The 18288-nt window shown below is 44.1% G+C and overlaps 1 protein-coding gene and 1 non-coding gene across 4 annotated transcripts in view; one reads left to right on the top strand and one right to left on the bottom strand.

Moving 5' to 3' along the window:
* Positions 1-13309, bottom strand: part of EEF2K (eukaryotic elongation factor 2 kinase) — a 42662-nt gene extending 29353 nt beyond the window's left edge. For 2 of the 3 annotated variants that reach the window (XM_014610756.3, XM_014610758.3), the window contains exons 1-3: positions 13207-13309; positions 2459-2783; positions 758-808 (exon numbers count right to left, since the gene is read on the bottom strand). In XM_014610756.3, coding sequence (XP_014466242.1) covers positions 758-808; positions 2459-2704 — 297 coding nt within the window. In that variant the 5' untranslated portion in view covers positions 2705-2783; positions 13207-13309. The remainder of the gene's footprint in view (positions 1-757; positions 809-2458; positions 2784-13206) is intronic. The other variant, XM_006273679.4, reaches the window with a different exon arrangement.
* Positions 13310-17345: 4036 nt separating this feature from the next.
* TRNAL-UAG (transfer RNA leucine (anticodon UAG)) lies at positions 17346-17427 on the top strand. The gene has a single exon. It is a non-coding gene; the product is annotated as a tRNA-Leu (tRNA).
* The last annotated feature ends 861 nt before the right edge of the window (positions 17428-18288 follow it).

Genomic DNA, 18288 nt, shown 5'->3' with positions numbered 1-18288 from the left:
CAATCAAAATTCCCATCTAGTCTCATGATAAAACCTAAATATCCCTCACTTTCAAGGAAGTTTGTGTCATACCACATGACAATTAGAGCTGCCTTACAACACAGCTCCCGAGTCAGTGAGAGCTGACTTGCCTAGGTTGGCTGAAGGCAGGTGTGGGGAAAGAGAGGAGCGAGACAAAAAAAACATGAACGATCCCTTAAAACACCACTGAAGTACCATTTCTAAGAATTATTGTGTCATGGGGTGCAAGAGAGAGACACACAGAGAGACGCTAGGGGAGCTTGGGAGCTGATATTCTTCCTCGGTCTATATCCTGGAAGGTGCCACATGTCCTCAATAAGTATTAATGAGAGTTTAGGGCACAGAATTGAGCCCTAAACTTGTTCTGAAAACTAGAATACAACAGAGAATGATTATTTGTAGCACCCATTATATAAACATCCCACTGCTTTTCCCTAGATCATGCATGGGGGACAAACCAGAAAATATAAACAGCATAAAAATGCTCTTATATACATTTGCTTCTATTAACAGTAGGAAACAATGTGAAGAAACAATATAAAGGAAGTGACTATTTAGGAACAAAAGATAAATTCCAGAGAACAAAAATAGTTATGAGCAATGTTCTGCTTTGATGATTTCTATGGACTGACTTGTATCCCCTTTTTCAGGGGATAAAATAATGAATTAAAAATACCATTAAAAAAAGTCTTAAGGCATCTACAATGCAAGTTGATCACATCTCATTTTAACCTACCCGACTATGGTCAACCACAGAGCCATGCTTAGAACGTTGCTGTGTGTCACTCTAAAGAATACATGAGAAACATTAGCATAGCAAAATTAACAAGGCAAATTAAGTGCTCTCTTCTTGTTTACTAACTGAACAAATTATCTTTTCCTTATTTCAAAGCTGATTTTCAAAATGCATATTCCCAAAGCAAATGTATCCACAGAACATAAGAACACAAGTATATTCAAGTGAACTGACAACCTCTTTACTGACAGATAGGAGTTAAAAATCTCTCACTTAATAACATATTAAATAAGTTAGAAGCTTATTACATTTCTCATGCCGCTGACCAAAAAGGTCCACCAAGTGGAGTTTATGTTAAATTCTGCCTTGTTAAAGCATCAGTTTTTCCATTTCACTATCACTGTGCTAAATGGACCTCTAAGGTTTTACCTAACTAGAAGGTGTGTCAGCTGACACATGCTAGCTAATGCTTTCTAAAAGTCTCCTGTAGACAAGGCAAAACTTAACTGAATGTGTTGTAACTGTTTTTAAACTTTAGCCCGTATTAAAGTCTTTGCTGCCTTGTCTATATTGGATTTTTAGGTCTTGTCTTCACTGGAGAAAGCCACATTTTGATCAAGTGTTAGTTAACTAGCACATGTAAGACTAGCCTAAACAGAACAGTTATCTTAGTTCTAGTTCCAGTTCCTGACAGCTCATGCAGCCCCAGGCTGCTGTGCCCAGACTGCATCTAGTACTCATACAAGCTTGGATATCTCTGTGTAACACCACAGCCTGCAGCACAGACAGATCCAAGGTATCGTAAGATGTTAGTTAACGCTTGTTAATCAAACACCTTTAAAACCTAGTCTAGATGAAGACTAAGACATGTTACAAGTTTGCAGAGTCCTCATTTAAATGGAGTACATTAGGAGTGTGTCAAACTGTAACTACAAGCCACTTGTAGTCCTCATGCTCCAAATGCGGCAATTCAAGGGCTGCCTTGCAGACCACACCTCCTAGGGACACCCCCAGTAGAAATCTTGCCAATGGGTCTCTTCCCTTTGCATGGGATGGTGCAAGCAAAAGGAGCAGAAGGGAGTGCAGGATCCAGCCACTGCCTGCAGGCTCCTGACTCTTCCACAACCTAATGTCGGGCCTTCAGGCTGAAAAGGTCAAGTGTCACTAGAATATACTGCCTGGAGCTCATGGTGGAGGTCACTGACATTTAACACCTGAGTGCTAGTGCCGAATTTTAGAGGACTCACCATAAAATACAATTAAATCCAAATCAGCTTCTTCCACAAATTAAGAATGGTTTCATGGCACAATGATTTGCCTCGCCCCAGTCACGGTGTTTTCAGGCTCAATGCTTTGAACCCTTTATAAAGGACTGTGTTACAACCAAAACCAGCTTTCAAACTCCAAATCCATTTTTTTTTCTGTTTTAAAGTAGCCAGCCCACAGCAGCTGTGCCGTCTGAGACTCGATCTAGCCATTGTGGCGCATAAGGAGCTCCCACAGGACTAGAGAGGAAGCAAATCAACAGCACAATCAAGTTATTGGCTTAATGGATTTAACTTCAGGTCTGGAAAAACAGCAGTGATTTTCATGGAAAACTGTTAGTTACAAGAAACGAAAAAGCTAGCAAGCTGTAGCCCTTGCTTCCTATGCCAGCTAAATGAGATCAGAAGCCCGTTTCAGCTTGAACCTAATGCTTACCTTAAAATGGAATGAATTTCTAGGAGAAGAGCTGCAGCTGTACTGTTCATTTTTTGCTAAGTTGCTGTAGTAGTTGTCAACTTTGTTGTTGATAGCTTTGTTAGATATTGGGTCATCTGTTATAGGGTAGATGTAATAACTATCTTCATCCTCACTATCACCATCAGTATAACTTCCAGAGACAGCTTTAGTCAGTCTGCTATTATCAATACCTTCCATACGAAAGATAAGGTCCTCGTCTGCCATGTTTGCAGGAGATCAGTTTAATTCGTTCAATGATTAAAGTAGCCAGTATTATAATATACATGAAAAAGGAAGAAAGAACCTGGGGGGAAAAAATTAAGCAATTAATAATCCTATTGATAAAGAAAACAAACTTGAAAGCAACATTTACAGTGACCAGTATTAGTAGAAATCTATCTATTACCTGGATACAAGCATGTAAAATGGGTATTTGGGGCAGACAAGTGCGCACCTGAACACCCACATAGAAGTTTGAGTTTCCAGTATAGATATCCACACTTAGTACTTCCATGTAACAGAAAATAATTAGCCCAGAATAGACTAAGATTATAAAATTCTCTGAACCATGAACACTGGACGCTTTTAGCTGATCACTGTTGGCTGCCTGTTTCCATTTAGCAACTTCCTCCTTAATATTTCTGCTTTTTCTTGTTCAAAAACTGGTCCTGAACATTACATAAGTGCCATACTGGGTCAGACCAACGGTCCCCCTAGCCCAGTATCTTGTCTCCGACAGTGGCACATAATATATGCTTCAGAAGGAGCGTATAAGTACCAGGCATGCCTAGAGTAATCCATTCTCAGTCATACTCTTCCTGACAACAACCATCATCGGTTTAGGGATGTCAGAGGATACTTTTCTGACTGTTCTATTTAATAGCTTCGCCTCTTCCTCAAACAAAACCCAGACTTCATAGGACAGTAACTGTGAGTTTTGTCCATTCTGGCTGCAGGATCAGACCACCTGTTTTTTAACAGCAACTTTCTATCAAGGGACCGACCATGTATAACACAGAAAATTAACAGACCCAAGGGAAAAAAATCTGTGGAATATTATTGTGGGAAGACAAAAATCAGAAAAACGCACCCTGTACAAAGAAGGCTTCATAGTTTTCAGGTATCAGACCACACTGACTTGTCACTAATACCAGCTGATGCAGAGTCAAGTAGGGAGGGAATACATACTAGGGGTGCACCAATAGAGAATTTTTAGGCCGATATCGATGGCTGATTTTTAACGAGCCATACCAGCTGATACTGAACCAATTGCCCATATGTGGCCTGGCAGCATGGAGAACAGCATCCCACTAGTAAGTCTGTTGGGGGGAGGGCGAGAGGGTAGGGGAAGCAGATCGAAGCCTCCGCAGTAAAGGAGACAGTGGGGCAGGGGCTGCTGTACCGATGTATCGGTGCACCTCGAATATATATGACACACCTCAACCTCTTTGCTTGGGTTTAGAATCACATCCTATCTCCCTTTCCAGCAGGGAAGCTTTTGCTATGGGTCTCTTAACTGAACTTTCCAGGCGAAGCAGCTAGGCTCTCTCGGTAGAAGGCCTTTCCCATTGACTGATTCACCAGACTAGGGTCTCGGTTTGGCAGCCTTCAGGGCACAAAAAAAATGCACATTTATGTACATATTTTCTCTCTCTTTTGTTCATTCAGGACTCATAATGATATATATGCCTCATCCAAATCCACTGAAATCAATGGAAACATTCCCAATTACTTTGATGGGCAGGCTTAGGGCTCAAGATGACACTTTTTAGCAAAGCCAGGTCCTGTGTTGAAAGTAAAACACTTGCACTCACTTTTCCCAATCTTTTCACCCAAAAAGTTTTCTATGAATTCCACCAGACTAAGATAAATCCCTATTTTTCTGCCCAGAGTTCAGCTAATGGCAGGCATGACAGTCTCTCTCTCTGACCTGCTGTCAATAGCTTGTGCACTTTATCAAAAGACCCTTCAACCTTAAATAGTAAATCATGCTAATTTTATCACCTCCTTGGTCTGGTCTCAGCCACTTACTTCATCTGTTCACTATGGAACAAAACAGAAGTATGTCCTCATTTTCTAATTCCCAAACCCTTGCATGTACAGTATAGTATACAAAGACTGAACCTTGAGCTTGACAGTAAGCTGGTGGTGCTAAACTCTGCCTGTTGCACTTGTTTTGTGGGCTGCGTTTTAGCCATGTCTTATCACCTTAACTATTCATACAACCCACACCCCTAACTATTCATACAAGTTTACTTCCTCTTCATTGTCTGTGCTACTACAACTCTGTCTTCTCTGACATGGAGGAAAATAGCTTGAGCCTAATTTAGCCTTGCTCTTTATGACCGTCCAAGCAGGAAAACTCTGGTGTTTTAGTTTTGGTCTCCGCTGCAGAACTGTAATGCAGAGCCACCATCAGAGTAGCACACAGTGATCCATCCCCACTCCACATGACTATGGCTCTGGGGTAGATTATCTCGCTTCTGTGCTCTTAATTCCTCCTGCTTTTTATACAACCAGAGGCATTTCTCACAAACAGTACTTTTTTCTTTGGACAAAGTAAATCATACACAAGTTGTTGATGTTCTGAACCAAACAGGGAGACTCTTAAATTACGTTTATCTGAAATTTCACAAAAAGTAATTTTTCCTGGATGGGGGAAAAAAACTGACCCAGCAGTGCTATATAACACTTTATCTTTACAGAGCTGCTCTCAAGCTGTGAAAGAACAAAACTGTAATTGTCTCACTGATGCGTATAGCAAAACCCTTAAGGAGGAAAGACTCCCTTAAATTAATTTAAAGGCCAAATAGTGACATGTGGCCACTATCCTCTATAACAGGCAGGCTGGAGCCAAAGTGGCCCAGGAAGATCCCTCCAAACTACAGCATTCTGAAGGATTTGTCTACAGTTTTACCAGTTAAACCAAGAAGAAGATCCTGCTACATTTTCATTCATATTAAAGGTACAAAGTAGTGGACAGTAATCAAACATATGGGGGAAAAAAATCCCAAAATCTCAAAGCCTTTTTGATGTTTAACCAAAGTGGCCTTTGATTCTATCACTTTGATAAGGTCATTCTCCTTATTTAGCCTATGTCCCAACATCCCTGTAGTTCCCCCATACAACATTCGGACACTCCAAAATGAACCCTAGTCAGTTATTAACCAGATGAATTCAGCAAATTGGGCTTTTCAAGCAGCGGTACAGAAAGCAGCACAAGGTGCACAGAGTTCCAGATTCATAACATCCCTGTGGGTACAGCACAATCCCTCATAGCTGGTGTTGGGAATCACCCACCCATAAATCTTCTTGATCCACTGAAACAACTGCTTTACAAACGCCAGTCACTGGCTAAAATTACAACTGGTTTCTTTCCATTGCATGTTGCATGCTATACCGTCTGTCACTCAGCAAAAAATAACCCACAAGCAGTTTATGGCTCATTTAGTACAAGCCACTAAAATGAAATAAAAGGCTATATTTCTTCAGCTGCATCATGCATTATTTAAACTGTGCTGAATGTTGATTAATGCTGAGAAAATAATGTTGAGAAAATAGGTATAGTACTGTAGGATCCTTATTCACTACAAACAGAACTGTGCCAAAAACAAATGTTCAGCAAGGAGATTCAGCAATCTCCTATGTTTATATTAGTACTAGTTAAATCTCCTCTAGAAGGTGAGGATGGGGGCAAATGCTTCTTGTGGGCCTGTAATACATGCTATCGGGGCAAGCAGCAGGGAGCAGCTGTGTGTGGGCTTTTGTCCTACTGTAATCCCTTTTTTCTAATGGTGCCAGTTTTAGAGGAATTATGTGATGGTTATTAATGGGCTGAAGCCCTCAGAGCCGATTCACACAGCAAACTGCTCTATTATGTAAGAACATAGTTTAGCTGCAAAATATTTTTTGCCACGGCTCGGGTTCCACCCACAGAGAGCTTCAAATGGGTGGAGATTCCCCTGCACATGCCATCAAGAGAATATTAATGACGACTCAGCAGAGCTTACATAGAAATATTATTTCCCAAGCAAATTCACTTCCAAGCTGTAATGTCTCACTCTGACAAGCAGAAGCTCTGCACAGATGGGGAGGGCTTTCACCCCTGTGGCGATACCCTGATGATCTTTCATGTTTTCCGATGTATACTTACTCTCAAAATCCTATATTAAAGGACTTCCAATAAAGCCCACTGACCTCAGTGTGCCTAAGAGTCAGTCGCATCCCATTTTAGCAGTGGGACATGATCAGCCTCTCTACCTGTGCCTCTGCAATGAGGGAATGAGACATGGGATGCCACCAAGAGTGCAAAGGTAGGAGTGTTTCTAATGGCAGGGGGGCAGATGTGGGCTGCCCACTGTGGGCTGGGGCTCTGTGCCCTGTTGCCTTTGCCCTGGGGACCACACACACTTCAAAAATAGCATCTCATGATTTACATTCCAAATCTCTTGATGTTTAAGAGTCTGTCTCATGATTTTTTGACACAGTGGGGTTGGTTGGCAATACTGTCCTAGTGTTACCAGCTGCAACTTATCTGAAGTAATGAGACTGCAACTGTGGAGACTGTGGGGGGGGGGGGAACCTGGCCTATCATCTACAGTATTTGTTGCCAAGCAACCCCAAATTAGGAGCATGTGCCTCATAAAGGATCAAGTTCTCTGCAGGCCTGCATCTCTCTCACTCATGCTAAAGTTTATACTTATTTTTTATACTGTCTTCTACAATTAGAAGAGCTCTTCTTTCCCACAGCCTGAGCTACCTCTGAGCCCTTTTTCATATCCACACTGCAAATGCCCTTCTTTTCTTTAGCCTTAAAACTCATCTCATCTCTGACAATGTCTGCTTTCATGGTCATGTAAAGACACAGATTTTTATGTAGTGGCCACTTCTGTTTAAAAACACATAAGAATTGCTAAGGTGAAGCCAATCCACAGAACATCCCATCTGGATCCAAACCTGAGACCTGGCCTATTTTATTGTAACTGAAGCGATGGACGGGCAGGGGTTGTTTTCCCACCAGTATCTGCACTGGACTCTAATGAGGTCCATAGTCTAAATGGCAATTTTGGTACTCGCTTCCACAAAATCAGTTGAGGCCATAGCAGAAGCGCTCATGGCATGGCCATGTCAGATTCCAATGAATCTGCAAATTCTGCTAAATACCTTGACATGAGGACACGAAAGAGGAACGTAAGCTGAGGCCAGAATTAAACCGAATAATAAGCTGGAATTAAATAGCTTTTGTGCTATGAATATAGCTTTTTATTTGAAAAGTCCTTCTTTTATGTCTTTGCTATTTCTTTTTTCTGCTGAACATGCAACAGGACAGTACGGCTCACAAATGAGCCTTCTGGCTCAGTTGTTTTCATGGTCACTTCACAGTCCGCCACTGTTCTGCTGCCAGTTTGCTGTCCTTACAATTTACATGTCAATCAGCAAATCTAACTAAGACTGAACTGACAACAAAAAAATACCACACTCATTAAGAGGCCTCTGTGCCTGAGCAGGAGGAATCCAGCTGCATAATGCTGCAGAAGTGACAGGGGTATAGGTCAATAAGGTTCTTTGGGTGAATCTGGTATCTTTTATTAGACCAACTCAAACAGTTGGAAAGTTTCTTCTTTGCAAGCTTTTGGGTATAAATGCAACTGAAACTTCCTAGCAGGACAAAATTCTCTCTTGGTTTCTGCTCTGCATTCATCCCCACAGGTCCACAGAGCCCCAGCAGGCTGGACCACAATTTAGGAATCCCTGCCTCAGGATGTTTTCTTTGAAATGATCAGAAATCAAAAGTCTGAGCATGAGCTCCTGGACCCAAGTCATGGGAATCTTTCCATTGAATTTTAAAGGGGCCAGGATTTTATATCTAGTCCCTGAGCAACCCTTCTTGTCCCCATGTGGAAGTGACAAAGCTCATGCACTGAATGGGTCAGTGCAAAACAAGCACCCAAATGTTTGCAGTGGGTTTAGTTAAGTTTAAACAAATATTTATGGGTAAACAATTTTTGCAGGCTTCTCCAGTGCACAGTGAAAGGACAGTAGAAAGGGAGAGGAGCCTGCTCCGCTTACCTGTACAGGCCAAAGGTAAAACACACAAAGCAACATCTGCTTTCATTTGTAGCATTTGTAGGGAGAAGTCCTTTGAACACTAGAGTGCTGAAAACAACACTGCTTTGTACTCGCAGCATTTTATACACTCAAAACATTGTATAAGCTAGGGGTGCACTGATAAAGATTTTTTTGGCCGATACCGACAGCCTATTATTACCAGCCAATACATTCTGATAGCTGATATGCAGCCCAGCAGCTTGGAGAGCTGTCTGTGGAGGAGGAAAAGACAGGGGGGAGGGAAGAGGCATGGGGAGGCAGACTGAGGCCCCACATAGTGAGCAGCCCAAAGAGCCTTGTCTATTTACGTCCTTAGATCAACACGGCTACAACCTATACCCTTGAACAAATGTTGTGGCACGCATTCTGTCTGTGTACCTAAGACAATGTATGTAAGAGTCCCTGAGTTGTTCTTGGAACCATCATTCTTTTAAAGTGGACATGGTGTTTGCTTAGCCAATGCATTTATTTAATTAAGTTTTAAAGAGTCTGTGCTGGTTGTAATTGATTTCAAATACAAAAAAAAAAAATAATTCCAGTAACCACAACTGATTGGGACACGAAAATCTCAAGAAACCCCAACCTCATCCCAAAAAAATCCAATACTTGTATTTTGCATCTTTACACAATGACATGAAGTCTAGTGTTGATGTTATTCATTAATGCTAACTGCAATGCTAACCACAATCCTTGTCATCTATCTTGCCATCTTTCTTTGCACTAAATAATAATGAGCATTGCATGGTATGCAGACCTGGAGAAGAGACAAAAATATGATTTTCTGCCTTATATATGTGCTCTAGCTCAGGGATTTTCAACCTTTTTTAATAAGTGTACCCGGGGGGGGGGGGGGGGAGCGAGTAGCCGGATATGGAGTGGGGGGTGGTGGTAAGAGGCCAGATGTGAGCGGCTGGATGCAGAGCACAGGCAGTGTGAGGGAGGCAAGCTGTGGAGCGGCGGCAGCACGGTGCGGCCCTGCTGGGCCCTGCTCCTGTGAGGCAGTAACGCGGGGTGGAGGTGCTCAAGCCCACCTGCCCCCACATACCCCCTGGGACCTTTCAAAGTACCCCCAGGGGTATGGGTACCCCCAGCTGACAACCCCTGCTCTAACTTTATTGCACCATTTACAGACAAGTTAATTGTAAAAGAGCACTGACTTTTAAATCCAGCCTTGGGATTGTACCATGCTGATCAACACAGCACTGGACTTCTTAATCCAAAACAAAAAGAGTTAAAGAAGTTATTAGAGAGTTGCCTTAGTCCCTCTGTTAATTTGCATTCATATTTATTCATTTGTAAATGTTTTTCTCTCCCCTGTCACCCAAAAGAACCACATAAATAACAAGGAGAAGTTACTACCTGTAAAGAGAAATGAGTGATATACAAGATGCTGTCAAATAAAAATGTGGGGAGAATTCATGGCAGAGCCAGTGTAAAGCAATCACAAAGCAACTGGAAGGGAACCTGCCACCACAGGACTGTCCCTGGATCTGGGGGAACCCTCCAGGGACATCCCACAGCTGTCCCAGCACTGATGTCTGCTGTAACTGGTAGAGTGCAGGAGTACTCTGGCAAGCAGAAGTTGGCCTGACTGGAGCATTCCCTCCAGCTATTTCCTGGTGCACCCTACAGCTAGAAACAATTTAGCATAATTCTCTGTAATGCTCTAACCCACCCTGGGGGGCTGAATCAGCACAGAGAAGGTTGTGCCTCCCCACCCATGGTTCCTGTCTCAAATAGAAGGCAGGGTAGATTTGTATCTTGTAGATGAACCAAAGTAGATACTAAAGTATACATATGAAATATGTAATACTCATATCTACTTTGGTTAGTCTGTCTGATGTAAATCTACTCTGCCTTCCTCTTGATTTAGGACTAACACAGCTAACTATGCCTCTGGTCTCAAGCTCAGAACTGGGGCAAGAATGAATTTTCCCCACAGTAATGACCATTAATCTCCTTCAGTTTAATTATATTTCAGTTACAATGGTGATGCTCTAACCATAATAGGTAGGATATTTTCTTAGAGAAATGTAATTTTTCATGTTGACAGTATTCCTATAAATTTCAAATTAAAAATAAAATAGATTTAATGGAACCTGAAACTTAACACCAGAAACCTTAGACACTACTAACACAAGCAAAGTATCATTATTATTTATTACCACAACAACCTCACCTTACCATATCCCATCACATACCTACTACCTTTATAATGCTTAAAACACATTATTACTATTAAATGTACTTTTTAAATTAACTACTGTTCCAAAAATAGCCTAGTAATGGTTCATCTTTCAGTACTCCTAGAAGTACACCATGGTATTATCTGGAATTAAGGCAGAGTACAGCAATAGTCTGTGTATTAGGGTAACTCATCCTTAGGAATCATATAACTATTCCTACCTTCAGGAATACGCAGATAAGAGAATGGGCACAGAAATAGTAAATTGTCTCAGCCAGGCACTCCAAAAAAGACAGAGATATCCAAAGTGTCTTGCTATTTGGGGGGGGGAAGGCCTTAAAAACTAAATGAAAAAACATGCAAACAAGACGACGCATTTTCCAGCACTTTCCTGTATGTGGATGCACCATCTCTGTATACACTCCATGCTAGAAATCCCTTCCAGCTTCCCTGTGGCTAATCAGGACAACTCAGTAGGTTAGCAGGTGTTAATAGGAATGAGGCAACACAGGGACTGTGTGCTAACTCCACCGTGCTGATATCACCATTCCAACCCCAAATGAGAGCATTTTTAGTTAGGTAACATGCTGTAGTTTCAGGTGCCAAAGGGTTACTAAGTTTATAGCCATAAAGGTGAGGAAAAACCTTTTCAATCACTCCCTCCTGTCAACTCCTAAGTCCCCAAAATGACAACATATGAAGACAGTAAATTGACATGACAATCAGCATTAGGCAGGAAGCCAAGATATACAACACTGAAAGAAAAGCTCTTGCAAAAATATCTTCATAGTGTCCTTTTACTACTAAACCACCTGATACTTCAACTGGCTTTAAATATCCAGGGCAAGTAATGATAACTGATTTTCTGTGGGTACTGATACGTCATATTTCAAGACTATTATTTAGACAGATGGTTATTATTGGCATTGTGTCAGGACTGTGTTTCACTACAAACGAGATCTGAATATTAACCAACTCAAAGGACTTTTATAGCCTGTCATTGTGTAGCTACCCAGTTGTTTACTACAAGGATCCTTTAATGGCTTTCCAGCCCATGCAACCAGGGAGCATATTTCCTCCTGTTCAATGCAACCGCAGGAGTTTTAAACTGGGTGTGCTAGACACATCAGTGAGAATAAAAAAATACCAGCTGAAATTTTCCAAGCGGTAAATAAGGCTGTCTAACATCTTCAGGTGCAGCAGAAGGGGTTCATCTATTACAAACCCATCAGACTAGCAACACATTTTACGTGTATGCATTTTTCAGCTAGATTCCTGGCATTGCTTAATTTGGCTTAATCAGAATGATAAAGAATCATTAACATCTGACATCCTATCTGTCTGCTTTTTTTCAGATCTATGACTGTGAATACATCAACATGTGAACGAACAGCTGATGACAGCTTGCTATTAGCCAGGCAGCCTTAGCTCTGGCATTCAGCTGTGATGCTAGGTGTCCTGCCCTTATGTTTGCAATAACAGATTTGAGAATGTGAGCTGGGTTGGGTTTTTTTCCTTCCTTCTGTTTGATTCTCCCACGCCATCTGACTTTGGCTATCTGGACACAGCCCTGTGCAGCCTGCCCAAAAGAGAATCAGCTGACTCAGACATTTTAGCCTGCAGTCAAAACAGCCTGGTCTCCTATTGTCCTCCCTTTAGAAACAAGCAAAACGACTTTTATGGAGAAAATTGTCACCGGAAAGGGGGTTTTCAAAGGAGTGCGTCCCCACGCCCAGGTCAGGAAGCAGCTCATCCTCCCCCCAGCCCAGGACACGCTTATCGTGGGATTAGTCAGCATGAATAAAAAAGGAAACCCCGCCATACAGAAATAGGCACCATTTTCTAGCAACAACAACCTGTCACACTGTCCACAGGCCTGACCCTGAGCACGGGTCCCCGCAGACCCGCGGGTGCAGGGACAGCCCCGGAGGCCGCCGACGCGCTCCGGCCGGAGAGGTTTTCTGCAGGCGGGACGCGGGACGCGAGCAAAAGTTGTAGCACACGAGGCCTGCACTGCCCACCCGCCCACCGAGTACAGCTAAACGCCTCCCCTTAGTAAAGCAGGGTCTGCAAGGGCACACCCGTGACGGCGCGGCACAACCCAAATACAAAACGGGCGGGAGGGAAGGACAACGGTTTCAAACGCGTGCGCCGGGCGGGGCGAGGGGGGCACGGGCAGAGCTCGCTGGTGCTGTGAGGAACCGGTGGATATTGCCCAAAACCATGCAGAGACGAGGGACGTGAACACGGCCCTGCAGCCGGGAGCCAGAGCCAGGAGGCCTTGGCGAGCTGGCAGATGGGGCTGTGGCAACACCCGGGGAGCCCGCAGCCAGCGCCCCCACGGGTGGGTCCCCTCGGCGACACACGAGGGCTGCGCCACGCCGCGGCCGGGGGCAGAGCCGGCGCTTGCAGCGGGAGCGGGGCCCCGGCCTACCTGGTCCGGCGGGACGGCGCCTGCTCTCGCGGGTCGGTGCGGGGAGCGCCCGGCTCCGGCGGCAGCGCCTGCCCCTGTCCCTGCCTCCCTCCCTCTCTCCCGCGGGCGGCGACCGGCTCCAGCCTGCCCCCCGCGGCCGCCGCCCGCACTGCAGCACTAGGCCCGCCTCTCGCGTCCCCCTCGCCCGTGGGGGCAAACTCGCCCCCGAGCCAGGGCAGGCCCCGGCCCACGGGTGTCTGGGACCCGCGCGGGGCCACGCCCGCAGCGCCGGCCTCTGCCGTGGTCCCGCGGGTGGCTCACATCGCACCGAGGTCACCCGAGGGGACGGGAGGGGAGGGGACGGGAGGGGAGATCAGCAAGACCAAAGCTGCAGCCACAGCGCGCTGGACACGGTACAGGTGGGGAGACGGGGGCGGGGGGGAACCCCTCAGAGGGTTTCTTGGCACAGGTTGGAAAGTCCAGACAGAAGTCCCCAGAGGTCACCTGTGAAAACCTTTGGTCCTGTGACAGGACTGGAAAGGAAGACTGCAGGTTCATGCTTCTGTTGTAGCGGTTTTTCAACAGCTTCAGTGTTTGTGTGAATCCCAATTTTACTCATCTGTAAGTGCTGGCAACACATGATGATGCAAAGGAAACTCTTGCATGCACCAGGAAAATCGTATTATTTCCTGTGCACCCCTCCCACACACCTTATGGAGCGTGGATCCAGGGATATACAGCGTCTTCTCAAAGTCTGGCAAATTCATTCTTCCTTGAATTGGAATCCATTACATTACACAGCAATTCTGCTTTTAATGTGGCAAAAACATGTCAGGTTTTATCATACCAGATACAAAAAGACAATAAAAGAAAATTAAACTGTGAACTACAGAAGAAGCTGCAGAGAGGTTTACCAAAAAAAACACTTCCCTTTATTCACAATTAAAACCAAGCCACTTGTTAAACAAAGTAGGTATATTTTGTCCTTTTGGCCAGTTCTTGTACTAACCAACTTATAAGATTTTTCTTCCAGCATAAAGTCATAAATTATGATGGTTCATAATAATGGTTAATGTACCTACATTAACAGAGGACTCTTGAGAATACTAATGCCCATTTGCTGGACACAGAAGATAATTTTCATATTTCCTACGGGAATGTTTCTGTGGCTCATTATGCTAACTATCATCAAGCTCTCCTAACAGTTAAATGCAATAAATAATTTGATTGATGGCAACAGAGAGCAGACCTACTGCCCTAGTCTTTTTGAATGTGAATTACTATGGAAGCCCATTTTACTGGATTTAATTAAGATGTTATCATAATTATACTTGTTTCTGTCTGTTAGACATGCATAGTAGTGGTGAAGAAATAGGCCATAGGATGAAATGTTCTGAAAGGTTTCTGGTTTAGACATACAATGGAGAATCTTTTTTTTTTTCCCAGAAGTTAATAGAGTCTACTTATATGCTGCTTGATTAAATGTTAGCTAATTATTTGTACACAAAAAGGAAACAATTTTGCTGCCTGTAGGTGGAATTCTAGCTCCTTTGCACAAAGTCTGACTATGTTAAGCCACTGTGCATGACGAAGAAGAAAACAATGTCCCCAGAGGCCTGAGCACAATCCATATGAACAGCATGCTTATATATGGTAGTTAATATAGTATGCCTTCTCTCCAGTCAAACTGGTCTGAATACTGATAAACAGTACATTTGGCAGTGACTGCTATAATTTCTCTTTCTTTCTATTTTGATTATGCCTATCACCATAATCTCTAGACACCAATGCACTAAATCCCTAAACGCACTAAATGTTCTCTATACCATGTTCTCTGTGCTCTCCCATCTGTCTCCCAGACTGAATGCTGTAAGTGCTTTTTTTCATGTCATCTATCTATGGGGTGCATGCTCTAAACACCCTCTCCAGGAATACACACTATATAAGGTTGCAAAACAGATCCCGTTCCTAACATTTTAAACATCTGCTTGCTGAAATATTCCATGCTGGGTTTCTAAAGCTGGATTTTATGGAAAGTTTGAACAAAGCCTCCCAGCCACTTACAAGTTTTGGGTAAGTGGGGAAAAAAGGCTGTAGTAGCACTTATTAGTGAGCGCTACCATTCATGAAGAAGGGTTATGGGGACTCCAGCCCCAAGATAGTGTAAGCCTAATGAAAGATGCCTTTTGGGACATCCTATATTGATTGAGAGGGTTACACAGCCTGTTCTAAAAGGCCTATCACAATGGTTCTCTATCTTCTTAGACTTGAGCCATCCCAGAGAGACTTGAGACACCCCAGGATAAACTTGAGTCACTCCTCGGAAAATGCCACCTCTTCATGTTCACTGTTTTTTTTACTACAGAAAAATTAGAGTAGTTTTTCTGTTGCAAAGAACTCAGGAAGACCATCACAATAGATTTTGATTTGAATTGAGAATCACCAACCTAACCACTGAGTTGAGAGTTGACAAGAGACAGAGCTCCTGCTCTCATGTGTCACATAGGACTACTTGCATGAGGGAGTTTGTTAATGTTTAATTTAAATAAATACAGCAGACTCATCCCTCAAAAACCAACTCATTAGTTAAAAACAACCCTACCTTAGTCGTGGGAGAGGGATGTGTGTGCTGGGAGGAAGAGGAAAGGATTCTGTGTGTTCAAGGGCCTTGTAATGTTAGCCGCATTTGTTGGAACACATCTTTTAATTTTAAAAGAAAATAGTGATTGGATTGTGCTATTAGGTGACACCGCCCTAAACAGGAACATCTTCCTTCAAAGTGTTCCTACAGAATGGCATCTTCCATCAAACCTAAATATATCCAGTACATCTGGTTTGTGAATAAATCTTTGTAGAGCCCATTCATATTACAGCTATAACCACCCTTTTGGAACAATGTAGAGGCTCAGTCCTCTTAACAGGTGACAGGTAACAGGTCAGCAGCTTCCTTGCCATCATGACCACTGTTTGTGTATCTTGCACCTCCTACTCTAGCACCCAAGCATGGCTGTGGAAGTATATTCTGAGACATCTGAGCAGCAATCCTGGCATGTGGAGCAATGCAAAACTACACCCTTTTGAAATTCAAGAGAAAAAATAGCTAGTACATTTTTCAGTTCCTTAAAGACTTCCATGACTGTTTTTCTAAACTAAACACATTGAGCCATAAACCTCATTTGATGAACCATAGCTTATCCATAATAAACATGTATAAAATTCCTCATAAAATCAAGGCGTGGTTCTTAAGTCATGGGTTCAGTATGTTGGAATTCAGCCAGTGCAGACACAGGCAGATAACACAGAGCAGCAATCCCCACCCGTGGAGACATGCTGCCAGCAAGACTGCACAGGTTTCCCTCACTAACTGCTGGGGTGAAGTTCCTGAAAGTTCCCATGGTTGGCAAAACCGTGGTTGGCAAGGCAAAAGGCCTATGTGGAAAATGGCAGGTGGTGGGTGGGCTGATGCACAGGCACAGAAAACTCTGGTTATTCAAAACTGTATACCGTGTAGTCAAAATGGTACATAGAATATTAGGTGTGGATAAAACCATGGTTGGCAAAGGAAACTTGTAGCACCACTAACTGCCACAAGAAATGTTGCTTTCCACAGGTAGGTGGTTCTTTGTGTTTTCAGGGAGAGCAAAGTACGCTGTTGCCTACAGCATGTTACTTGCTCAGTGTTTTTGCCCATGGGCCGACAAAAGTTGTAAAAAGAAATGACAGCTGCTTTAATCTGTACCCATTTAATGTACTGATTTTGGGGTCTATATTTAATTTATAAAAATAAGTTTTTCCTCCTAAACACCAAATAGTAATGTTTCTTGCATTGCAAGGGAGCAGGCAGCGAGTGCAGCCAGCGCAGGCCCCGCAGACGGCCGTGGCCGGGGCCGTGCAGGGGGAGGTCGCGGGCCATGCAGCAACAGCGCCCCCTGCCGCCCGCCGCCGCCTCCTCGTCCCCCCGGCTGCAGCCACGTGGCAGGGCTCCCGCCACCAACCCGTGCCGCGGGGGAGGGGCCTGATACGTTCCTGCTGCAGGCAGCTGCCTTCCGGACCCGCCCGTCGTCCCCGAGCGGCTGTGGGAGCAGGAAGGTGGGTGGGGGGGCAGCCGAGTCAGCGCTCCATATCTTTATAGGCGCGTCAAGGTGAGAGCTGCATTCAGCGGTAGCGTGGCCGAGTGGTCTAAGGCGCTGGATTTAGGCTCCAGTCATTTCGATGGCGTGGGTTCGAATCCCACCGCTGCCAGCACATCTTTTTCGGCTCGTGCCATCATGTGTTCGCCTGCGGGCGGTCTCTGGATTGCGGGTCCCGCAGAAAAAAGCGGCGCTTTAATCCTTCCCGCTCATCGTGCACCAAATGCAGCGTTTTTGGTGCGTCTCAGTGCCTTTTGGGCCAAGGGGGCCGCAGCGCCAAAGGCGGCTTTCGTCTTGCTCCATGCTTGTTCATTTTGCGGAGCGGGTGATGAGGTCGTGCAGCGACGTGGAGGCTGCCCCCTTTCGGTTGCTGCTTTATTACAACCCCGGGACCACGCACAGGTTTCTGGCGATGAAGAGGGTGGAATTAAAGCGCAGCTCTAAATTAGTAATGACAACTTCACCCTCAGTAATTTGGCGAGAAGTAAATTAAAGCGGGGGGGGGGGGAGAGTCCTATTTTATTTGATGGCTGAAAGTGTACCTAGGTGTCCTGAAACTTGGTGCGTCTACGTGAGACCCTGCGCAGCAGCCTAATAACACTGAGCAGTAGCCATGTGGGCAAAAAACAAGCTAACCTGCCCTACTGCAAAGTAATAGTAGGCTACTGCACAGTGTTACGAAAAACCCATGTGCTGGCACTACTGCGAGTTACTGCGCATTGATTTAGCACTTGATTAACCAAGTACTAAACGTAATGTGCAGCAACTGGCCCATTTATGAACAGGTAAACACTCCCAGAGGGAACCAGGAAAAGACATTTCAAGACAATTTTTTCAAGAGATAAGGAACCCATAGAGGCACAAAATTACATTTCAGGTTTTCAAATCTAGAGAAGAAATGCTGGAAGATGTTTTCCTAATTTGTTGGCAATGTTATTTTAGTAACAATAAGCTAACACATGTTTCCGCCAGC

Source organism: Alligator mississippiensis, chromosome 13 (genome assembly GCF_030867095.1).
Source record: "Alligator mississippiensis isolate rAllMis1 chromosome 13, rAllMis1, whole genome shotgun sequence".
Classification (NCBI taxonomy): domain Eukaryota; kingdom Metazoa; phylum Chordata; order Crocodylia; family Alligatoridae; genus Alligator; species Alligator mississippiensis.
This window is presented reverse-complemented; position numbering and strand designations above follow the sequence as displayed.